The 26,196-nt window shown below is 40.0% G+C and overlaps 1 protein-coding gene across 1 annotated transcript; it reads right to left on the minus strand.

Moving 5' to 3' along the window:
- Positions 1 to 2,786: 2,786 nt before the first annotated feature.
- Positions 2,787 to 19,931, minus strand: RPA2 (replication protein A2; the record flags this gene model as incomplete). The annotated part of the gene is made up of 9 exons (XM_079697856.1): positions 2,787 to 2,871; positions 4,035 to 4,129; positions 4,300 to 4,407; positions 8,975 to 9,091; positions 9,601 to 9,675; positions 14,730 to 14,843; positions 15,537 to 15,638; positions 19,298 to 19,404; positions 19,853 to 19,931. 9 exons carry the CDS (start codon positions 19,929 to 19,931, stop codon positions 2,787 to 2,789), a joined length of 882 nt encoding a protein of 293 aa, XP_079553982.1.
- Positions 19,932 to 26,196: the final 6,265 nt, after the last annotated feature.

A 26,196-nucleotide genomic window follows, 5' to 3' on the forward strand; every position in this document is an offset into this window, starting at 1 on the left:
GGCACTACACCTGAGTGTGTCCTTCCTTTGCCTCCTAACATCCCTCCGGCTCTCTGGACCCATGTACTTCCCAGGCCGCCACACTCCAGCAGGGCATTCTCCAGGTGACCACTGAGCGGTGACTACGTGCTACTGGGCCAGTCCCCAGTATCTAGCACCCATGCTCATCTCCACACCAGTTCCCACACCCTCCTCCACAGACGCAATCTCTACCACACAGGAGGACCCTGAGGAAGAGAGTACTCTGGGAAAAGCAATAAGCAAGAGACAGAAAGTTCCTCCTTGGCACCGAACCCCTACGGATCAGGACCCCACGCATATGTCAACAGTTTCACTTTCATGTTTGCAGTTAATCTTGGCACCAAATTGGGCAAGATCACAAAAGGGGAGCAGAGGAGAGGGCCACCAGTTGCCACAAAAGGGGATTTCCGAGTGGCCAAACGCTGCCGTGAGGAGAAAGGCAGCAATTGCATAGCAGGGAAAGCTGGGCTTAAAAGGAAAACATGTTTGAAATCCACAACTGTGAATGTCTTACTAGAGCAGTGAGGGTAGGAAGGGAATGGACCAAAGGCAGATACCACCCTCAGGGTGCTTTTGTCTTCTTTACCTCTGGAATAAACCCCTGGGTGGTGGGGAGGGAATTATAATGGGGCTAGAGATTCCCCCAAGCAGTGGTCTCCAAAGTGAGCACACAAGATGATTGACTGGGAAACAGAGAAGAATTACAGTTGACCCCACACACAGTCAAAAAATCCACATACAGCTTTACAGGTGGCCCTCCGCACCTGCAGACTGAACCAACTGCAGATCGTGTAGTATGTGTTTATTGGAAAAAATCTGCGTATAAGCGGAGCTGCACAGCTCAAACTGTGATGTTCAAGGGTCAACTGTGTTGGTACATCCTTTCATGTTTATTTTTAATATCCTTTTTCATTTCTAATTTTGAGTGTTTTGTAATATATATAACAAACTAATATAGTAACTGATGTAAATAACCGCTATATAACCTGGGGGTGCATGCTCAAAAATTTATCAAGAGTTTTCAATTTCCCTCAACAGCATTTTAAAAAACAAATATATTAATTCACATAGGACACTAATTCTTACTGGCTTTTCTCTAGTTAAATCCAATAAAGTACCACTATTTCCCAAGGAGCCTCATCTCCCACCTGTACACCTAAAGAGATCTTCCTGAGACTAGGCTGGACTCATGGCTTGGCTGTGACACTGGGGATTTCTGATAACTTGGGTCATAGTGCCGTTCCTGCTGTCTCAACAATGTACCAAGAGAACACTGTATACCTGACATCCCAGGTGACCACAAATATCCAAAATGCAAGTTCTCCTGGCTTGAGCAGCTAGAAGCTCTACAGAGGCTGGCGTTTCACTCTGCTGAGGAGTGGCCTACCTCTGCTCAGCCCCACGGGTCCCCACAGTGCTCAGAATCCACAGAGCTCCTGTGAGACCGTGTCAGTGCCAAGATGGAAGGGAATTCAGTATCCCTGAGTAGCTACTCTGTGTTATTGGGAATGCTGAATCAGCAAGTCCTGGGACATCAATCTCTTATTTTGCTTTATATTCCTAGTAGCTGACCAATGGGTTGACACAGTAGGTATTCAATAAACACTCACTGAATTAATGAGTAAGTAGTTTTTGATCGCTAAATCATAGAATTCAAAATCAAAAGAAAACGTGACTTCTACCCAGAACCACTGCTATTGCCCCCTTGCCCATTGGAGGGCATTAGCATGGTAACTAGAAAGAGAAGTCCACCACCCATAAAAGTATCCTATCATGCATTCCACATTCAAATGGATACGCTTTTTTAAACCTGTTTTTAGCCATTGTTCTTTCTTTTAGGAAACAATCAAGAATGGACATACTTGCAAATGAACATACTGGTTGACTGACCTTTAAGCATCTGCACAGCTCCCCAGATGGGAACTATCCTGCACGTACAGAAAATAACAACCACATTGTTGTTCACTGTCAGAAACCAAGGGAGTGGCGCCTTCTCCACACAGCTGCTGGTAGATCTCATTTAGAAACACAGTTAAAGCACTTATAGAACTTTTATTTGCATGTTACACCTCATTAACTTATCTCTGAGTTAGCTGAGATGATAAAGTATTAATTATCACAGTGTAAAAAAAAGAACATTTTTACAAGTTACTGCAATAGAACTATTTTATTAAACTTATGAATGTACTTATTTTGTACAAAACACATATCTTTCTCTCTGCCCCATGAAGCCACCATTCTAGAACCCCATGCTTATAAAAACACACTTTTGGCAGCAATTATGACAAGGTGAAAGAAAGCGCAATTCTGAAAGTAACAACACATAACCACATAACCAAAGTGGGGAACAAAAGCAGGCAGAGGTTAGTGGGCTTCATGGCTAGCTCTCTGCTGACAGGCCCTAGTCCTGCTCTTAACAGGCAACAATTTAGGAATAAAAACTCCTGAGTATTATTTAAGTAATACCGCCCAACCCTCTTGGTAGCATCCCTCTTCCAATTCCATTTATCCTGATATTGTAACTAATTAATTTGTAACTTCTTTAAGAAACTCCGCCCTGGTTTACATCCCTGTCAGTTGCCCATATCCCTCTGAGCTTCAGAAACACAGAAGAGTAGTAAGTTTCAAAAGGATGTCAATTGAAGCCTTTTATAGATGAAACCTACTTCCTAGAAGTCAATCTGCCAAATATATGCACAGCTGGAGACGAGAGATTGCGTAAAAAGTCCGGCTGGAAAATATCTCGGGTACCCAATTAGATCCTGTTATTCTGCGTCTGTGGATTTAAAATGATCATCATCCACAGTGGAATAGATGTGTCCCTCGTTGCTTAGAAAATCCACAGCTTGCCTAGAAAGAAAGAAAAAACCAAATGCAGAAGAAAGGAAACTGCCTTTTGAATATGGCTGAATCTGTAAACTTCACTCATTTCCCTACTTTCTATCTTAGCTGAGAAGAATTCATGACCATTTTGCTCATGGAAGGCTCTTGCAGGGAGAAACACCAGTAAAATTACAAAACTGAGGTAATCCATGGAGACAAAGGCTTTAGGGCTGCCTTGGATGCCTCTCCCAAGTTGTGTAAAGCAAAGAAAATAGGACCTCACTTAAATACCAGTCTAAGCAAACTGAAACCAGGATCTAAAGCTATAGTTCCGGTTGCATATAATGTCTCCCAGTATAAACAGCTATATAAAAAAAATAAGTCCTCACTCATCCACCGACCCTCTCATTCCCCTCTGGGAAATCAAGTTGCAAGAAGGAAAGGAAAGGTCTTTCTAGAAATGGTATGACACCTTCAAATCCTTAAAGGTCCTCAGGGTCAGTGTCAGTAACATATTTAATAAGAGTAACAATTTATAGAGCACCTACTATTGTGACAGACATTCTGCACCTCATCATCACAGTAACTCTAAGATAGGAATTATTATCCTCATCTTATAGGACAGGAAATGGAATGAGACCTGAGTATTCTTTTCTATCAAGACCTAGAATATCAACTGATTTATAGTAACAACTATCACAAACACCATAATACTCAGTTTGTTTGATTAGTTCATTGGAATCAGGAAGCTGCTTGTCTAACAGGTTATCAGAACAAGGATGTTGGAAGGACTGTCTAATGGCTTCAGGTCCAGATAGCCTGAGGAACACTGCACAGTGGGGACAGTAACGCCAACGCAAATGTACACCTGAGGGCTAGGAGCTTAGGATCTCATTCCTCCAGACTAATATCCACAAGAGGTATCTGGTCAATTTTTGCTCAAAATTACATCCCTTGCACATAATGGGACTTAGTATTTGCTGAATGAAAAATGAATGAGTGAAGTGACAGGCAGCACCATCTTTGTGAGTCCTTTTTCTATTTTTCCATGGCTGAACAGCTTCGCTTTCGTTAGTCAACGGTTTTTTTAATTTTTTATTTTTTAAACTTACTTCTCATTACCAGGAAATCCTGGTGAGGGGAAACGGGTACAATTCTGGAGCCCTAGTTCACAGAAACCAAATACTCACTTGATTGAGGCTACACTCATGTGTTGGAGCTGATTCTTGAGATCCTGAAAGTTCAATCCTTCAGGCCTTGGGCAAGCCTTAATCAAATTCAGTACCTGAAGATTCAAATCAGAAAGATTTTAGCAACTACTCTGAATCAGTTCCCCTATGTAAGCCAGAATCCCTTTATAGGAAAGAAATGAGTCAGGTACTTAGCACCATTAAGGAAGTAACATAATTTGCAACTGTCTGTGTCTTGCATGTCTGGAGCCACTCAGCCGTTTACCTGGTTCTGGACCACAGTGAGGCCATTTGCTGGCATGAAGCTATTCCCACCGAAGTTCCCAGCTTCACCCATTCCTGGATTGCTGATAGGTGCTCTCCCTGCAGAGGGCTGAATTAAGAAATAAGTTTACAACATTAGTAAATTCACCAATTTAAACACAGTCCTTGCTCTTTTAAACAGCTTAATAAGTAGTTTACAAAAAAACAATTTAGGCAGTTTTTTTTTTTTTTGGCTGCGCCACACGGCTCATGGGATCTTAGTTCCCTGACCGGGGATTGAACCCAGGCCATGTGAAAGCGTGGTTAGAGTCCTAACCACTGGACTGCCAGGGAATTCCCGAAGCAGAGTTTTCCCAATAACAAATGCTTCCCTTGGAAAGGACAGCTATTGTCTAATGAGCATTTCATAGGAAGATAAAGTCATTCTCTGAAGCATATCATATCAAACAGAGAAAGGTCCTTCCTGGATCCTCCTTTTCTTTTGTGATGTGACAGGAACCAGAGGAAAAATAGCACTGAGAAGAAAATTACTGAGATCTGCTATAGTGGTATCTATCTCTGGTGCTTCAATCCTGCAAGCATTTACTGAGTGTCAACTACGCATGAAGCATTGCAAGGAGAGAAAAGGAGACATAGTTCTCATCACCCTCTTTTCTTCTTTTATACCACCAAACTTTTAAAAAATAATAGATTATAGTCACTGTTTACATTTCCCAGCACTATTTGGATTCTCTCCAAATATACCTCTGAAACTGTTCTCACCAAACTTACCAATGCTTATCAACCAACACAGCCAGTAATCCCTTTCAGTCCTCATAACACTTGACCTCTCAGAAGCAGACACTGCTGACCACACCCCTCTTGAAATGTACCCCTCCTTAGGCTTCCTGACACCACATTCTTCTGGTTCTCCACTTAATTTTCAAACTATACCTTCTCAGTATCCCTTCTCAGCCTCTTTGTCTACCTGTCTTCCAAAAAGCTGATAGTTCCCCCAGGATTTCATCCCAGACCTCCTCCAAGGCCACAAATCCTCGTTCCCAACCATCTACTGAAGACCTCCACTTAGCTATCTCACGCACTTCAAAATAAAGTTCACTACTTTCCTCCCCAAACCTGCTTGCCCTGGTATATTCCGTTTCTATTAGTAAGTCCAAGCCCAGTCCTGTAGACCAAGGCCATCTGTGAGTCTCCACTCGCTCACCTCCCACAGTCTGTCACCACAGCCCATTAACACAACGTGTCGCAGCTCGAATTGATCCCATCACCCCTGGTCTCCTGACTGGTGTCTCAGCTGCAAGTCTCTCCTACTCCAATCAACCCTCCTCACTGCTCCAAGTAATAACTTCTGATCATGTCTCTCCTCCACCTAAAAGCTTTCAGCTGGCTCCCCCTGCCTGTGAAAATAATATAAAACTCCTGGACATTCAAGACCTACCACAACTAGACATCAAAGTCTGTATTTTATTCTTGACCACCCTCTTTCAACACAGGGAATTCCTGCCAGTCACACACATGCCTCTGACACGTTATTCCATGTCTGGAATGCTCCTCCCCTCATCTGCCTGGGAAACACTCTTCTCATCCTTCAAAGCCCAACTTAATTGTCACCGCCTTTGTGAAGAATTCCCTGACATGCCCCCAGGCCAAAGTTAGTTGTGTTCTTCCTTCCTGGCTCTCACAGCATTTGGCCCATTCCCTCTCATAGTAGCCATCACACTGTTTGCCTGTCACTTTCCCCCATAAGCCCCTTCAGCTTTGCACAGTGCCTGGTGGGCAGCAGGGGACACGGGTTCGAGCCCTGGTCCGGGAAGATCCCACATGCTGTGGAGCAACTAAGCCCACGCGCCACAGCTACTGAGCCTGCGCTCTAGTGCCCCTGTGCCCCAACTACTGAGCCCACATGTCACAACTACTGAAGCCCACGCGCCTAGAGCCTGTGCTCTGCAACAAGAGAAGCCACCGCAATGAGAAGCCCGTGCACCGCAACGAAGAGTAGCCCCCGCTCACCGCAACTAGAGAAAGCCCATGCACAGCAAGGAAGACCCAAAGCAGACAAAAAAAAAAAAAAAAAAAAAGTTCATTAAATGCCAATGCTTCGAGGTCATTAAATAAAAAAACCAAAATTCAGTCATGGTCTCTTGTTTTCAAGCTAGATGCCCTCCCATTGCTTGCTGGTGAAACAGAAGTCCTATTTTATGATCCAGTAATACTGAACTGAACACTATTTCTTCCCTGGATACCTCTGCTGAAATGACCTCATGTTCTGCTTCAGGTGTGCCCCTGCTCCCATATGTGTATTTTAAGACTTGGTTTAGGCATCACCTCCTCCAGGAGGCCCTTCTTGATGTCCAGGTCAGGACAGGAAACTCTTCTCTGTGGTTTGACAGCACCCTGCACTTGCCACTCCTCACTGCTTTCACTGCTTAAAGTGATCTGAACCCTCAATGCTTAAGGTAAACTCTTTGAGGGAAAGGATTATTTTACTTACTCCTCAATATAACTGTCTATACTCACAGCTTCCACCCATCCTCACTTTAAAACCATTTTTTATCATAGAACATTTGATACATATGTATAGGTTATCAAGTATAGTCATAAAATAAACACCATAAACTTTCTACCCATTCTCGTTCTTTTTAACCCACATTTCCCCTAACAGCTGCTGAAGCCTCTCTTCTGAAGATCCACGTTTCCAAATCCGACAGACCTCTCTCATCACCTTACTTGACTTCTAGGCAGCATTCTACAGTTGAACTCCACTCCCTCCTTAAAGTACTCTTTTCAGAATATTCTACAGAATCGCATTTCCTGATTTTCCTCCTGCCCAACTGGCAACTTCTTTGACTTTCTCTGGCTTCTGCTGTGTCTCCAGACTCCTAAAGGCTAGTGTCTCAGAGCTTAGGTCTCTTACCTCTTAACTCACTAGTTATCTTGTTTCATCCGAGGCTTTAAATACCATCCACACGATGACTCCCAACGCTCTCTCTCTCTACCCCTGACCTCTCCTTTGAGTCCCAGCCTTATACAGTCAACCGTCCATTCTGGTCTCCATTTTGGTGTCTGACACGTCGCATTTGCTAAGTCCAGAACAGAACTCTGGATTTTACCCTTCAAACCTGCTAGCTTCATCTAGTTACTCAAGCCCCAAACCTAGGAGTTTTTTTTTTTTTTTTTTTTTTGCAGTACGCGGGCCTCTCACCACTGTGGCCCCTCCCGCTGTGGAGCACAGGCTCCGGACGCACAGGCTCAGCGGCCATGGCTCACGGGCCCAGCTGCTCCGCAGCACGTGGGATCTTCCCGGACCGGGGCACGAACCCGCGTCCCCTGCATCGGCAGGCGGACTCTCAACCACTGCGCCACCAGGGAAGCCCCCCTCTCTTTTCTTTATATCCTGTATCTAAACCAATAAGTCCTGTCAGCTCTACCTTCGAAATGTATTAGAATTCAACCACTTCTTACCCAGCTGCTGCTACCATTCCCCAGAATTACTTCTGTTGCTATTTTTGGTGTCTCATAGTCTACTCTCCACACAGCAGCTCAAGTGAGCTTTTAAAAAAGGTAAATCAGACCACATCACTTCCCTCGTCAAAACCTTCTAAAGGTTTAGTGTCAATTAGAAAAAAGTAATCCTTACTATGGCCTACAAAGCCCTACATGATCGGGGTCTCGCTCCCTTGCCTACATCCCTGTACCACCTCCCCTGTCATTTGCTTCACTCCAAACAGTCTGGCCTTCTTGCTGGTCTCAAGTATGCCAAGGTTGTTCCAGTCTCATGGCTTCTGACTTTTTATTACTGCTGCTTGGAATGTTCTTCTCTCATTTAAAATTATACCATTCTTATTTCCTCTATCACTGTCTTATCCTACTCTGCTTAATTTCAGAGTACCTATAACTACCTAAAATTATATATTTGTTTTCTTGCTGATGGTCCATTTCTCTCAAGAATATAAATTTGAGGGCAGACACTTTACCCATCTTGTTCACTGTTATATTCCCAGGGCCTAGAATAATGACTGGCATATACTAGGCTCAATAAATTGAATGAATTTATCTTTGTATCCCCAGGGCTTAGCAAAGTGCTTGGCACAAAACAAGATGCAACAGCTCCAGTCCCTCCTACTGTAACCAGTCCTCCACCTTGCCACCAGAATCATCTAAGGGCACTCTAATACTCAGATCAGCAAACCCATTATGTGGTCCTAGATGGACTCACCAAACTGAATTTGTACCACAGAAAATGTTGAGAAATTTCGATATGAAGCAAGAAATATAATTGCAGGGACAAAATAATGGTGCATAAATTATCCTGTTTAGCCAATAGGTTGGAAGGAAAGCAGCAAAATGCTATCTTAGTTGGGGTTTTTCTCTGAATATGCACTGAAAATCCTGAAGCTAAGAGCTCAGCTGATAATTACGTGTCTACACTTGAAGCCTGTCTTGGCCTCAGTCATCCAAGCCACCAGGGTTAGGGGAACTTGTAATTTTGAGAGGAAAGTGTTTCATCAGGAATAAAATAACACAGCAAAGCTCATGGAGAAAATTTTTTTTGAGGACTGAATGATGCCTTTCTTGTGGCTCAATCTTCAAAATGTCAAGGAAATCAAAGCCGGAGCACAGAAGTGGTTTATGTTTTTTCAGGGAAGAGAAAAAACGACGAGAATGAAGCTGCTCACCTGGCTGTTAGACTTGCTCAGCATCATGTGTGCATTGACTACTTCCAGAATATGTGTGGTGAACTCATTCATATCCTCCAGGGGCATGATCTTAAAGGCTACCAGGCTTTTCTTGTTCTATTAAAATAAAGAGAGAAACATGAACAAAGAATGAGCACATTCAAGTCAATTTCAGGTCAAAACATTGTGGCTCTTTTCTTGGTTATAGTATTTTACTAAATGAGGAAAATGTGTTATATACTGAAAATTTTTAACTCAGAGTTAATCCAAATACAGTCAATGAAATATAGTCAAAAGAACAAAACTAGCATAGAGATGTTCAATGACTTTCCCAAGGTTATACAACCAGAGTCTATTCTCCAAATCCAATGTCCACCTTCTACACCTAATGAATGCCATAGATGGCAACTGTAGGCTGAGATCTTGTTCTTTCTCTACCTTTCTGTTTGTTTTATATTGAGGAAACCCATTATTTCCTTTTGAAGAAAAAAATAATGAAATAACTTCAATATAACTCCCATTAAACATAGAGACTTACTAAGTCTTAAGTATCCTAAACTTAGGCATGACCCCAGAAACTGCTTCATGCAGATACATTTTAACTGTTGTTTTTTTTCTGAATTTACCTGAAAAGATCTCAGATGACCAGCCACTTTCACGTATGTTTCTGGAGGAACCACAGTGTTTTCACTGCTGGCATCCTAACAGAAAAAATACAAACACACCACTTAGGTTTTAGTGATGCTGGTGAAAGCCTCTTCAAAATTTCTAAATTATGTACAGAAAGAGAAAGTTACAAAGTAAGAGCTAAAGGATCCTAATGTAGCACTACCTAGTTTGTCCTGCCTTTTAGAATTTAATTTTTAAAAAATAAAACCAGGAATTAGAATAAAAATATCCAAGTTCTATGTTATGCACATCAAAAAACAAGCAAACAATTATGGCACTCTCATTCAGTGCTCTTAGGCACACAACTTTCTGGTGGACATACTTATTGGCATAGCAACTTTGCTTTTAGAAATTTAAGAAAATAAAGAACATGTATTAAGATTCAGCTTTAATACGGTCAATAATCTATGACAAAGGAGACAAGGATATACAACGGAGGAAAGACAGCTGCTTCAATAAGTGGTGCTGGGAAAACTGGACAGCTACATGTTAAAGAATGAAATTAGAACACTCCCTAACACCATACACAAAAATAAACTCAAAATGGATTAAAGACCTCAATGTAAGGCCAGACACTATAAAACTCTTAGAGGAAAACATAGGAAGAACACTCTTTGACATAAATCACAGCAAGATCTTTTTTGATCGACCTCTTAAAGAGTAATGGAAATAAAAACAAAAATAAACAAATGGGACCTAATGAAACTTAAAAGCTTTTGCAAAGCAAAGGAAACTACAAACAAGACGAAAAGACAACCCTCAGAAGGGGAGAAAATATTTGCAAATGAATCAATGGACAAAAGATTAATCTCCAAAATATATAAACAGCTCCTGCAGCTCAATATTAAAAAAACCAAACAACCCAATCCAAAAATGGGCAGAAGACCTAAATAGACATTTCTCCAAAGAAGACATACAAATGGCCAAGAGGCACATGAAAAGCTGCTCAACATCACTAATTATTAGAGAAACACAAATCAAAACTACAGTGAGGTATATCACCTCACACCGGTCAGAATGGCCATCATCAAAAAATCTACAAACAATAAATGCTGGAGAGGCTGCGGAGAAAAGGGAACCCTCTTGCACTGTTGGTGGGAATGTAAATTGATACAGCCACTATGGAGAACAGTATGGAGGTTTCTTAAAAAATTAAAAATAGGGTTACCATATGACCCAGCAATCCCAGTACTGGGCATATACCCAGAGAAAACCATAATTCAAAAAGACACATGCACCCCAGTGTTCATCGCAGCACTATTTACAATAGCCAGGTCATGGAAGCAACCTAAATGCCCATAGACAGATGAATGGATAAAGAAGATGTGGTACATATATACAATGGAATATTACTCAGCCATAAAAAGGAACGAAATTGGGTCATGTGTAGAGATGTGGATGGATCTAGAGACTGTCATACAGAGTGAAGTAAGTCAGAAAGAGAAAAACAAATATCGTATATTAACGCATATACGTGGAACCTAGAAAAATGGTACAGATAAACCGGTTTGCAGGTCAGAAATTGAGACACAGATTTAGAGAGCAAACGTATGGACACCAAGGGGGGAAAGTGGCGGGGTGGTGGGGGTGGTGGTGTGATGAATTGGGTGACTGGGATTGACATGTATACACTAATGTGTATTAAATGGATGACTAATAAGAACCTGCTGTATAAATAAAATAAAATTAAAAAATTAAAAAAAAAAGATTTAGCTTTAAGAGTATTCATCACAGCATAGTTTTGAATACTAAAACATTTAAAACAACCTACATATCCAACAAAAGGTGCACATTCGTATAATGGGTTAGTTTATACTGTTCCAAATGATAATGCAGAATTCTATTCATTGTCTGCGAAGACCTGCTGTGACTCATGGAAAAAAGCTTATTTCCCACAAGGGGAAACATATACATCAAAACGTTAACAAAAGTTAACTTGGATAATTATAAATGATTTTAATATTTCTTTTTGGGTTTTCTAGACTATGTACCTATTATTTATAAGAAAAATACATAAGCTGACTCAAAGCTCTTTTTGATTATAAAATACATAACTATAAAAAAACTAGAATATAGAATCTATGTGTTTAAAAATAAAAAACACCCCAATTCTCATTACCTGGAGATTATCAACTATTTGCATTTCACTCTACCTATTATTTTACATAGCTGTATCTGTACCACAGATAAAACTTTGTATTCTCTCAAAGAACATTTTAAAACAACTTGGAACTAACACAACATTATAAATCAACTATACTGCAATAAAAATTAAAAACAAACAAACACTTGCAAAAAGTAAAGCTGGATCTATACTTCTCTCCTTTTACCAAAATACATCATTTAATTATAAAAAGACTTAATCATATATAGAGATATAAAAAGAAACCACAGAAATAATAGAAGGAAAAATGAATTGAAAAATAATCTGAAACGAGGAAAAGCTTTTCAAAGTCAAAAGACAAACTAGAGAAATCATATAATTATGATAAGAGGTTACTATTTTTCAGGCTCCTGAAAACAAAAATAAATAACCAAACACTCCTGGGGAATCAAAGGACTTAGACAACTAAAAATCCCCCCACAAATTAACACTGAATAAAGTTTTAAAAAAATCCAATCTTACTAAAACCAAAGAATTACACATAAAAAATGAGAAAACTCTCAATGACAAGACTGTATTTTTAAACTATGATACAAAAATTTAAGACTCATAAAACCTACTGTTAGGGTGTGGAGAACTAACGGGGAACTCTCATGCACTAAGTAAATTGGTACCTTTATGGAAGGCAATAAAAGATGTAAAAATGTAAATGTAAGATTAACCAAAAAAGAAAGTAGAAACATGTAAAATGTGTATTTCCTGCAGAAAACCTAGTTTAAATTGATCTTAAGGAGATCATCTCAATCATGAAGAGATGTACACAAAGATACTCACCGCTGTATTGTCTATAATGACAAATGATGGAAATAAGCTAAATGTTTCCTGACTGGGTCTATAAGCAAGGGATGATATATCCTTATGATGGAACAGGCAGTCACCAAAATTGATGATGTAAATCTGTATTTATTGACATTAAGAAATCAGTTCCACTCCATAGTTTTGAGCGAAAAGAGCAGATTACAGAGCAGTTGCATATCATATTATCCTTTATGTAAAACTGTAAGCATACATCTCATGAATGTACAGATGTGCAGAGAGAAATGTCTGAAATGGTATTTCCCAAAATGTGTTGTAACAGTAGTCATCTTTGGGATGTGGGATTTCAGGGTATCTTTAAATATTTATAAGTGAGCATCATACGTTTTGTATGAGCATGCAGTATTAGGCATCTCTAGTAACTACCTTCCCCCTTGATGGCAGGGACTGTGTCTTTTGCATTCTTTGTCTACCTGGAACCAAGCAGTCTGGTTCAGAATCAGTACTCCAATAATAACTGTTGAATGAATTCTCCTTTATTTTTCTGAGGTGCAAAAAATAAAGAATGCATAACTATCAAGTTAATTCTTCACAGACGACTTGTGGTTTTTGAAGTGAAAATAGCATATAAAGTACGCATTATCCAAATGTTCTATAATGAATGTATTTTAAAAACAACATAAAAAACCAAGAGGCCTTCTGCCTAATTGAAAAATAAAAAGGGGGCTTCCCTGGTGGCACAGTGGTTAAGAATCTGCCTGCCAATGCAGGGGACACAGGTTCGATCCCTGGCCCAGGAAGATCCCACATGCTGCGGAGCAACTAAGCCCACGCACCACAACTACTAAACCTATGCTCTAGAGCCTGTGAGCCACAACTACTGAGCCCACATGCCACAGCTACTGAATCCTGTGTGCCTAGAGCCCGTGCTCAGCAACAAGAGAAGCCACGACATGAGAAACCCGCACATCACAAGAGTAGCCCCCGCTCACTGCAACTAGAGAAAGCCCACGCACAGCAACAAAGGCCCAACACAGCTAAATAAATAAATTTTTAAAAATAAATAAAATAATTAAAAAAAATAAAAAGGGTAAAAAGAATATATTTTCTTTAAGTCTATTTTCTCCATGTTTATACATACACTCATATACATGTTGCTTTGCAAAAATGGGGCCACACCATGCATACTACCTTTAACATGCTCTCTTCCTCTCAACAATTTATGGTAAACACTTCTTTGTGACAATACATACATTTCTACATCATTTGCAGCATTTAAAAAAACATACCATGATTTAATTAATAATATCCTATTGCTAACATTGAGATTCCTTTTAGTTTTCCATTATTATAAATAATGTGATGATCAACAATCTTACAACTGAATCTTTGCGTGTATCTTTAATTATTCCTTAATTGTACATTTCTGGCAGTGGAGTGCTAGGTCAACATTTCTGAGGTGATTTTGATCATCGGCTGATTTTTGAGAAAGGTGATGCTCATAACATCAAGGTAGGATGGTATCCACTTCCCCAAACAGTGACAAATCACTCCATAAATTAAGCGCCTACTGCTCTCAATAGAAGTGGACATTGCCATTCTCTTTTCCCCTTTGCCAATTTAATAAGTTAAAAATGGTATCTTAATGTTTAGCAAACTTGCTTTTCTTATTGTTGTTGCAATTTGTATTTCATCTAGTATGAATTACTTGTGCATTTCTTTGCCCATTTTCCTAAGGTGTGGTTGCTTTTTCCTTTGTAAGAACTTTCAATAATTGAAAATTTAAAATGTTTGTAGTATTTTGCAAAACATTTTCCCACTAATTTAAATAATATTTACTCAGGGCCCACTATGTAACTGGCAGTGTTCTAGGTGCTAGGGATACAGTGCCAACATAAAAATCCTTGTTCTCACAGAGTTTACATTCTAGTGTGTCCTGTCACTTGCCCTTTAACTTTGTTTATAGTATTTTGGGAAGTTTAAAAGATGTAAAATTTTTTATGACATCAAATGTATTGGCCTTTCATGTTAGGTTTCTGCCTTTGATGTCTTGCTTATGTTTTATTTTTATAGTAAGATCCGCCTTTAAAAAGTAAGACTAAAAAAAAGTTCAACGTCTCCAAAGTCCCAAAGTAACCCCACCCTGATTCAAAAACAACTACTTACATCTGTGTCAACCCACTGGCGAACATCCATGGGTGCAGCCGTCATGTCATCTATTTTGTAAACAATGTTGGTTGCAGCCTTCTCTGCATTTCTGATTATCCCCACAATAGTGACCTAGACCAGAAGAAAAAAAAATTTGGTTTTCTTGGAAACCAAAGCAACACTTATGTATTTTCTTAAAAATATTTATTTATTTATTTATTTGGCTGCACTGGGTCTTAGCTGTGGCATGTGGGATCTTCACTGCAGCACGCGGGATCTTTAGTCGTGGCACGTAGGCTCTTAGTTACGGCATGCAGAATCTAGTTCCCTGACCAGGGATTGAACTTGGGCCCCCTGCATTGGGAGCGTGGAATCTTAACCACTGGACCACCAGGGAAGTCCCTATGTATTTTTTTCATAAACTTATTTATTTATTTATTTTAGGCTGCATTGGGTCTTCGTTGCTGCGCACAGGCTTTCTCTAGTTGCAGTGAGCGGGGGCTACTCTTTGTTGCAGTGCGCGGGCTTCTCATTGCGGTGGCTTCTCTCATTGCGGAGCATGGGCTCTAGGTGCACGGGCTTCAGTAGTTGTGGCTCGCGGGCTCTAGAGTGCAGGCTCAGTAGTTGTGGCGCACAGGCTTAGCTGCTCCACAGCATGTGGGATCTTCTCAGACCAGGGCTCGAACCCGTGTCCCCTGCACTGAGGCGGATTCTTAACCACTGCACTACCAGGGAAGTCCCCTATGTATTTTTAAATGATGTTAGTTTTATCTCACTCTTCATTCCTACGATTAAGTGACTCTTCCACAAATTATTTTTACTTACCTGTGAAATCTCAACATTTCCAATTTTGAACACTTCATCAACCAGAGTAGCAGAAAGCAGCTGAGATATGGTACAGGGTACAATATGCTGAGCTCGGGCTCTCTGAAAAAAAAGTATGCATACATTCAATTAAGAAAATAATAACTACTGTTCATTTAGCACCTGCTATGTGCCAAGCACTTTACATATATTATAACATTGAATCTTCAAAATGCACCTCATTATCCCTGCTTCACAGAGATGAAAACCAGGGTTATATAGCTAACAAATGCCACACTTCAGATTTCAAACCCAGGCTTGTCTGACTCCAAAATTCCTGATGGATAAGTTTGTGCGGTACTAGAGATCACCAAAATGAGTAGGCCAGAGTGCAAAGAGCATAAGGAAGATGACCTGCTTCTGGAACAGACTTTTAAAAGGAAACCCCACCTTTAGGAGCTGGCTTTTTATCACAGATGAGATGGTACTCAGAAGGGGTTTGAGAGATGGCCAGAAGAGACAGAACACTAAAGTTGTTCTAACTCTCATGATAAACTGTAACAGAAAGTTAGAGGTACAGCTTTAGGATAGATGTTCTGACAATCAAATGTGAGCACGGGGAAAATGGGATAAGGGCTTGGCCACACTGGACATCTTAAAGGAAAGGGACACCCAAATCACATCCAGAAGCAGCCTAACACCAGCATAAATTCTTATTTTTGCGTACCACTGGGCAGAGGTTGTTTGGGGGACAAAAAGATGAGTAAAATCGAATAGGATTTGCCTTCAACATACTCCTAACTTAGGGGAGGTAAAAATGTAAATAACGAGCCTGATCTTGATACACTATAGAATAAGATGCTCTGTGTAGGATCTCGGAAATACTTTTGGCAATTTCAAGAAGAGGGAGCATTTAGGCTGGTCCTTGAAGCACAAGAATTTCGACAGTGAAAAAATAGTGGGTAAGGAATATGCATTATAGGCTGAGGGCAAACATGCACTCTCATAGACTCTTAGAGGAACCATGTACAAGATGGAAAAAGCATGGTGGATTAAAGATTACGGTTCTTCCTGTTGGAGATCAACAGGATGTAACCCAGTAACTGTTCCACGTGTAAGACTGAACATAGTAGACTCTTGGTCTTCATGGATTTAGCAGTTGAAGCTTATCCCTGAAGGCCCATGATACTAGCAACATTTCACTTTGCTGAAGCATAATTCTGAATGGTGAATATTGCCAGGATGGTAGAAAGTAAGCCTAGCCAACTACCAGCATACATGTCACAACAGGCAGCAGCCAAGCTTGAGGGTAAAGATTATGGCTCAACCACTCAGGAGCAGTGTGCTCTTGGTCACATTTCTCTATTCATCTGTACCTCAGTTTCCTCATCTATAAAACTAGGAATAATAAAATCTTTAAAAATCATTATGAAAATTAAATATATGGTGAAGTACCTAGAATAACTGGCATACTGTAAGCACTCAATAAACATTAGTAATTATTAGGTCAGCTATTGTTCCTCACTCTTTATATCTGCAATAGCTTTTAACAAGGATGTAAAGGAATCAACTGTGTTTTTCAATTTAACTTTATAGTATTTTATAAGTGAAGTTATATGCTATATTAGTATTTATATATTTAAAATTTGCTGAGGTCCCAGGATTTAGCTCTCATAATCTGCTATGCATTTTTCACCTATCACACCTGAGATTTTCATTGTATCTTCAGCATAAGAAAACTAAGAGCCACTGTGGTAACAGCAGCAAGAATATGGGCTTTGGAGCCAGAAAGTCCTACAGACCTGTGTTCAAATTCCAGCTCCACAGACCTGGACACACCACCACCTATTCTATAAAATGAGGATATCTACCTTTTGAGTTGTAAGTGAAATATATAATGTATATGAAAATGCTAATCCCAAGCTCCACATGTAGTAGGTATTCAATAAATATTATTACTCCTCAGGGAAAAAAGTTACAGATGGGTAATTATTGAGGTGTTAGTAAATACCTTCAAATTCATCTCAAATCACAGCGAGTTCTTGTTTTTTAATGAGCACCTATTATGTGCCAGGAACTGATCACAAAGAGTTTCCAGTTTGCTCCAAAGAGATTCACAGAGAGGGTGTCAGCACAAGTACTGATATGTTTAATTCTGAAAAAAATTCTTTTCTGACTATGAACCACTGGCTACTCTGACAGTACTATAAAAAGCCCACCATTTTTAAAGGCAAAACGTGGTCAGTATTAGAAATTTCACGATTCAATCAAATATAACAGGTTTATAGTCGACAGGAAACATTTTTGATGGAGTGTTTATCTAATTTACTGTGGAAAAGGCACTAGATTTAAACATAAAAAGACCTGGGTTTGAAACTCCAGTTTATAACCATCATTGTTCTCCAAAAAGCAGTCTTAATACACAGCCCCAGGTAGGGATACTGAGATTAAGAATTCTAACAACCAGAATGAAGAAAAATAGTTAAGATAAAGGAGAAAAGATGAGAACCAATGATCTTTTGTTTTTTCCTTTACAGCCTCAAGGAAGACAAAGTTAGAGGACTTGGAGTCCCCTCTGGTCTTCCTGGGAAAAAGAAAATTACGATAGACAGAAGTTGCTCATCAGATTTTGAATTTGTGCAGCATCATGTGTGAACTGTCTAACTAGCTATGCAAGCTCAGGTGTCCCTTAATCTCCCTGAGCCTCTGTTGTGCAATGCAGTAAATAATAACTCACAGGATCATATAAAATAATCACATGAAAAATATAAAGCAATGCCCAAATGTATGGGAATTATCAATGGATTTTTTTCCCACTGACACACCCTGGTGAATTAACAGTTTAGGTAAAAGCTTATCAACCTGGACATAAAACACAGAAGCTACTAATACTGAATCTTAACACCAAATCCTATGTTTTTTAAAGGATGAAATCAACAGCAGCTATTAAATTGAAACTCATTTCTGAAAGAGCGAATAACAAGCATTTGGACAGCTTTTTACTGATCACTTTCCTATACATTACCTTATTTATCAATTCTCAGAATCACCCTGGGACATGAGTAGTACTAGTACTATTATCAGATGAGAAAAATCAAGGGCCACCAAAACCAGCAGTGCAAGCTGCTTCGCTAAACTCACACCACCAGTTAAAAGGCAAAGTTGATTCTAGACACCATGTATTCTGGCTCCAATGCTCAGGTTCTTTTTAATAATACTCTCTGGGACCATTTACTGAAAGCAACTCTGGGGCAGGTGTAATTATATATATCATAATATTAAGTCTCATACAACCCTGTAAGGTATCTATTATTAATCCCATTTAGTAGGTGCCAAACAGATTTCCAAGAAGGTATCATTTGTCCAATGATACCCTGCAAGGAGTGTCAGAGCAATGGTGCATCATAGATCCACTAGACTTCAAAGACCATGTTCTTTCCACCGCATTAGAGCACCTCATTACATTTCATTTAAAAACGACTTCCAATACATGAAGAATGTAAACTAGGCTATACAAACAAGTTCCCTTCTCCCACAAAGTTGATTCATTAGTTCCATTGGTAAATTTCAAAATAAAGCCAGGAAACAATGGATGCAAAATTAGGGGAATTTCATTTTTCAAAATTACAGCACTCAATTATAAGATTCGATAAGATAATAATTGACAATTATCGTATCAGCTCAAGTTTAACACCCTTCCTTCATCGCATAAATTTTCTCTCACAGATGAGTCAGTAGCTTCCGGACAGTATAAAATAAAACGAAGTACGCTTTCAACCTACAGATTTCTTTTCGGCCTGGGAAGGTGTCGGTGATCCAAAGCCCCCAGGGGACTGTGTGTAGCCTCCGGCTCCCCCAAAAGAGGAACTGCTATAGCTTTCAAATCCACCTGGTTTTAAACAACAACGGTATTAATACCTGTTCCACCCTCCAAGCCTCTGAAAAATCCACAGGACCCCCCAGACTTCACCCTAGCCACTTCCAGCGTCTCCTTAACCTTCCCCTGACCCCGCACGCCCCCGCGGCCGGCCCCCGCCCCTCCCCCACCCGCGCCGCCACAGGCCTCTCCCACCCAGCCCCTTGCTAAATCCTTCTTGCGAGTCTCATAATCCGCCCCATTCATCATTACTGGTCCACATCTTCGTCACGATTCCCTCAGGAAAGAGTTCCAGAAGATTCCGGCCTGGTGGGTTCCCCTAACCGCCTCTGGACCCTGCGGCGGCCGCTCCGCTATATCTACTTTTCGCAGGAGCCACAAACTCCTTCCCGCGAAAGACGGAGCCAGTCAGCAGCCAGAACTCTTCTCGCTTCAGCCAATCAGTGCTCACGAATCTTACGCCTTTTCCCGTCTTCTCCAGCCGCGCTCCTGAAAACGCGCACTCTGCTCCCGGGAAGGTCGGAAGCCTCTGAGGCCATCGTTATTAAGGGCAAAATAGACTGCGCAAGCGGAAGTAAGTCTGAGGGACGTTGTGATAGGACGGTGTCTCAAAAAAATAACCAATCAAGATGATATTTCCGCACCTCAGGCCGTGTAATCCCACCCGCCCGTGACTCCTTACATCACTTCCTTTGTACGGCCTCCTCTTGTTCCCGCCAAACTCTTCCCAAGAGACGCCTTAATCTAAAGGGTTGTAGAATTCCTGCTTCCGCATCTGGGCTTGGCGATCACGTAGCATTTGCGCACCCGGGGAAGTCACAGTACTGGCTTCACGGCACCTCGTGGAGTTGCATGTTCTTTTCCTTAAAAAGCCAAGTTCAGTTCTTTTATTGCCACCTCCTCGTCCTGATTTTCCCCAGTGAGGCTATGAGAAACCTACACTGTCTTTCCCAGAATGGCAGAAGATCTGAGAATGACATCCCCCCAACCTGTTCCTCACCCTGCTCTAATCCAGCTTCGCATCCTCGGTTGCCTCAAGTATTCCTCATATAACACAGTTGTGTCCCTACTATAGAGAGTGGAACACGTCTGTCAGTTCTTTGCTCTAAATACTACTATCTTGTTAGGACTCCTCCTCCCTCCCCCAATTAATTTATTAAAAAATATTTATTGATGTCTCTTTTGTTCCCAGCTCAGTACTGGCCACTAGGATTCAATGGTAAATAAGATAGACATGGTCCTGGGCTTTTGGGCCATCGTATTTCCTTTGCTAAAACTGCAGGCACTGTTTTTTGTTTGTTTTTTGGCTACGTTGGGTCTTTGTGGCTGCTGCACGGGCTTTCTCTAGTTGCGGCAAGCAGGGACTACTCTTCGTTGTGGTGCTCGGGCTTCTTGCCGCGGTGACTTCTCTTGCTGCAGAGCACGGGCTCTAGGCACACAGGCTCAGTAGCTCCACGACATGTGGGACCTTCCTGGACCAGGGATCGAACCCGTGTTCCCTGAATTGGTAGGCAGATTCTTAACCACTGCGCCACCAGGGCAGTCCCGCAGGCACTGTCTTAAATATTTTACATTAATTAACTCAGTTCTGTGAGGTAGGTAAATACTGCTGTTGTCCCCACTTTACAGATGAGAAAACTGAAGCTGAGTTGTGGGAGTCTATATTGAAGCCCAGGAAGTCTGATTCTATCAACCAGTGTAGTTAGTATACCTTCTTGAACATTCTAGACATGGGGCACAAACTCACATGACAACTGGGCTCAGGCAGGAAAACTGTAAATATAGTGGATTGGATAATAGAGGGGATTTTTTTTTTTAATTGAAGTATAGTTGATTTACAATTGTGTTAGTTTCCGGTGTACAGCCAAGTGATTTATATATATATATATATATATATATATATATATATATATATATATATGTTCTTTTTCCTTATAAGTTGTTTTTTAATTTAATTTAATTTAATTTTTTATAAGCAGGTTCTTGTTAGTTATCCATTTTATACATATTAGTGTATACATGTCAATCCCAATCGCCCAATTCATCCCACCCCCACCCCCACCCCCCTCACTGCTTTCCCCCCTCGGTGTCCATACGTTTGTTCTCTACATCTGTGTCTCAATTTCTGCCCTGCAAACCGGTTCATCTGTACCATTTTCCTAGGTTCCACGTTTACGCGTTAATATACGATATTTGTTTTTCTTTTTCTGACTTACTTCACTCTGTATAACAGTCTCTAGATCCATCCACATCTCTACACATGGCTGAGTAATATTCCATCATATATATGTACCACATCTTCTTTATCCATTCGTCTATCTATGGGCATTTAGGTTGCTTCCAAGACCTGGTTATTGTAAATAGTGCTGCAATGAACACTGGGGTGCATGTGTCTTTTTGAATTATGGTTTTCTCTGGGTATATGCCCAGTAGTGGGATTGCTGGATCATATGGTAATTCTATTTTCAGTTTTTGAAGGAACCTCCATACTGTTCTCCATAGTGGCTGTATCAATTTACATTCCCACCAACAGTACAAGAGGGTTCCCTTTTCTCCACACCTTCTCCAGCATTTGTCGTTTGTAGATTTTCTGATGATGCCCATTCTAACTGGTGTGAGGTGATACCTCATTGTAGTTTTGATTTGCATTTCTCTAATAATTAGTGATGTTGAGCAGCTTTTCATGTGCTTCTTGGCCATCTGTATGTCTTCTTTGGAGAAATGTCTGTTTAGGTCTTCTGCCCATTTTTGGATTGGGTTGTTTGTTTGGTTTTTTTGGGGGGTTGTTTGTTTTTTTAATATTGAGCTGCATGAGCTGTTTATATATTTTGGAGATTAATCTTTCATTTGCAAATATTTTCTCCCATTCTGAGGGTTGTCTTTTCATTTTGTTTGTTGTTTCCTTTGCTGTGCAAAAGCTTTTAAGTTTCATTAGGTCCCATTTGTTTATTTTTGACTGGGGTCAGTCAGGAAAATTGTAAATATAGTGGATTGGATAATGGAGGGGAATTTTTAAAACTTTTTTCTCCACAGTAAGAAAAGCAACCACGCAAGCATAATAGTAAATAGCACCTGACATAAAGAATATGGGGTCAGTGTTGCCAGGGCATCTTAAGTTTTTTTAGCAGGTACCAGAAGCCTTCATTTTTATATAAAAATTTCAGAATTTTGTTTATAAGTAAATTTAAAAATTAAAAGGGACTTCCCTGGTGGCGCAGTGGTTAAGAATCCGCCTGCCAATGCAGGGGACATGAGTTCGAGCCCTGGTCCAGGAAGATCCCACATGCTGCGGAGCAACTAAGCCCGTGCGCCACAACTACTGAGGCCATGTGCCACAGCTACTGAAGCCCGTGCACCTAGAGCCCATGCTCCACAACAAGAGAAGACACTGCAATGAGAAGCCCGAGCACCACAATGAAGAGTAGCCCCGCTTGCTGCAACTAGAGGAAGCCCGTGTGCAGCAAAAAAGAAACAAAGCAGCCAAAACAAACAAACAAACAAAAAATTAAAAATGCTATATAGGCCAAAGAAAAGGTATCTGTGGGCCAGATGTTGATTGTGTGCCGTTTCTTTCCTACGTAAATTCTGTTAGCGTCCAAATCATTGCTGAGAAATAAGATACAGCCAAGAAGAAAAGTCATATCAAGATAACATTATTATATTAAGCCTAAGGTGATTGAAACTTTCAGAGTCTGACAAGTAAGAGCATATTTATGATATGTAGGATAAAATGTTAGCAATTAAAAGTAATTGGGAAATTTAAGATGTGGGTTCACTTGGAGTAGTCAGCCTCATTTGTGGTTCAACTAGTTATAAATTCAGCTGAGAGGATCATACTTTTAAAAATAAATAAAATGAAATATGAATATCTTAAAATATAACAATGCAAAACGTCAAACTAAGGTTTTTGCAAATCTTTTCAAGAACTTGATGATCTGATAAATTAAGCAGAGGGCTCAGTTTTCAATTAGCGCTAAAATGATTAGTATTTACCTTTTGTTTTGGGAGGGGCAGTGAATTCGTCTCTCAAGGTTTAGTTTTATCAAGTTGAAGTCTTCCTGTCACATAGAAGGGATTTCTGAGAAGTCTTCCGTTTCCCTCTCCTGGTAGACTGCTATCAGGGAAAGCCACAGCAAGACTGAGAAAAGGAGGAATCACCCTTTAAAAGCAATCTGGTGACACATCCATTAGGATGGCTACTATTTTAAAAATAGAAAACAAATGTTGGTGAGGACATAGAGAAATTGGAAACTTTGTGCACTGTTAGTGGGAATGCAAAATAGTGCAGCCACTATGAAATATGGTATGGCAGTTCCTCAAAAAATTGAAAACAGAATCATCATATGATCCAGCAGTTCCATTTCTGGGTATATACCCCAAAGAACTGAAAGCAGGGACTCAGTTACTTGGACACCCATGTTCATAGCAGCGTTATTCACAAAAGCCAAAAGGTGGAAGCAAATCAAGTATCTATTGACAGATGAATCAATAAGCAAAACGTATGTGACATACAATGGAATATTATTCAGCTTTTAAAAAAGGAAAAAAATTCTGATACATGCTAAAATATGGATGAACCTTGAAGACATTATGCTAAGTGAAATAAGCCAGTCACAAAGGACAAATATTGTATGATTCCACTTATATGAGGTACATAGAATAGTCAAATTCATAGGGACAGGAAGTAGAATAGTGGTTACCAGGGGCTGGAGAAAAGGAAGAATGGTGAGTTATCATTTAATGGGTATGTTTCCACTTGGGAAGATTAAAAGTTTCCCTACTTCCCTGGTAGCAGATTGGTTAAGAATCTGCCTGCCAACGCAGGGGACACGGGTTCGAGCCCTGGTCTGGGAAGATCCCACCTGCTGCAGAGCAACTAAGCCTGTGCACCACAACTACTGAACCTGTGCTCTAGAGCCTGTGAGCCACAACTACTGAAGCCCGTGCACCTAGAGCCCGTGCTCCGCAACAGAAGAAGCCACCGCAATGAAAAGCACGCGCACCACAAGGAAGAGTAGCCCCCGCTCGCCAGAATCCCACACGCAGCAACGAAGACCCAACGCAGCCAAAAATAAATAAATAAATAAATAAATAAATAATTAAATAGATTTTTTTTTTAAAGTTCGGGCGATAGATAGTGGTGATGGTTGCACAACAGGAATGTAGCTAATGCCACAGAACTGTACTTGAAAATGGTAAAAAGGTAAATTTTATGTTGTTTGTATTTTAACACAATTAAAAAAATTTTTTAATCCACCCTGGTGTTTATTGAGTATATGCCACAGGCCAGAAATGCACATTATCTCTGCTAAATTCTTCATATTCATTATCTCCCAAAGTTTTTGACCTGCCATTTAAACCTCCAAGTTCATTTTGCCTCCACATTATAAATACACATATTTTAATCAGAATGTTCTCAACATTGATGAATTTTCATTTAGACTTAATTTCCTGTTCAATTTTTTGTATGGTGAGATTTAGCCATTTCTAATTTTTCCATTTTCAATTTTGCAGAAATCATTGTGAATCAATTCTTTCCTGGGCAAACTTTACAATGAGGGTTAAATTCATCATTCAAATTTGATCCATACCAAATTTTACTGGTTTTTCACATCTGCCACTATAGTTTCATGGGTGCTCATTTCTATCAAGTACAGTTTGATTCAGGGGATTTCTGGTAGTTTTCAATGTTCACAGGATGTGATTCTCCTTTTTTTTTTTCCTAAGACAATTTTACTGGATGGAGTAGCTATTTTCAGTTTTATATTGTACTGATTATTTCCACCAGTAATAATCATTATGAATTGGATAATACTGATAGAATTCTTTTAATATCAAAGAGGCTTTTATAAGTGTTACAGAACACTATTTGTTTAATGCTCAATTTTTTAACTCTTATAGGTAATAATCCTTGAAATCAATCTTTTGGGTATTTAAACATTGTTTACAAATTTAAATATCCTTAAATTTTTAAACTGCAATTAAAGTGCTAGTATGGCTGGCTGATTCTTATGAATACTTCAAATATCTTAAAGAGCAGACAAAATACAAAAATGATAATTGTGAAGTTAATGAAGTTGAAGTTTCAGGGCTCTTTCCTTGCACAGCCTCTTCCAAAGCCCTTCTTTTGTTTAGATACCTCTTTAATATCTTACTTTGCATTCTTTTTCTTAAATAGGGCTACACAAATTGTTTTAGCCTCAGGCCCAACAAAATCTGGTGCCTCCTGTCTCCTGCTTCCTTGGATCATTGCTTTATTTATTTTATCATCCTATGGTTTCTGTAGTATTATTCTTGGCTTTCAAACATTCAGTCAGACTGAAAAGAAAAAGAAATGTCATCTTAATCCAGTTGAGGTTATTGGATCTGGGTCTTCAATCAATTTATTCTTAGTCAGGTCTCATGACTTGCTTGTGTGGTCCAAGGGGACTGTCACCAGGCCACAGATTACTAGGCTGAGCTTCCTTTTTGTAATATCTGTTAGACTTTTAAAGTCATACCTTTCTCTTAGGTTTTCATTGTTTGCAACCTAATGTCTTTTCTCAAAATCATGGGCTTTCAGTCTCACTTGGGCAGCATTATATAAGCTGCTGTCCTGTTTTTTTCTTTTAATTAGTTAATTAATTTATTTATTTATTTATTTATTTTTGACTGCATTGGGTCTTCGTTGCTGGGCGCAGGCTTTCTCTAGTTGTGGAAAGCAGTGGCTACTCTTCGTTGTGGTGTGTGGGCTTCTCACTGTGTTGGCTTCTCTAGTTGCGGAGCACAGTCTCTAGGCGCTCAGGCTTCAGTAGCTGTGGCATG

The sequence above is a fragment of the Hyperoodon ampullatus genome, assembly GCF_949752795.1.
Source record: "Hyperoodon ampullatus genome assembly, chromosome: 2".
Classification (NCBI taxonomy): Eukaryota; Metazoa; Chordata; class Mammalia; order Artiodactyla; family Ziphiidae; genus Hyperoodon; species Hyperoodon ampullatus.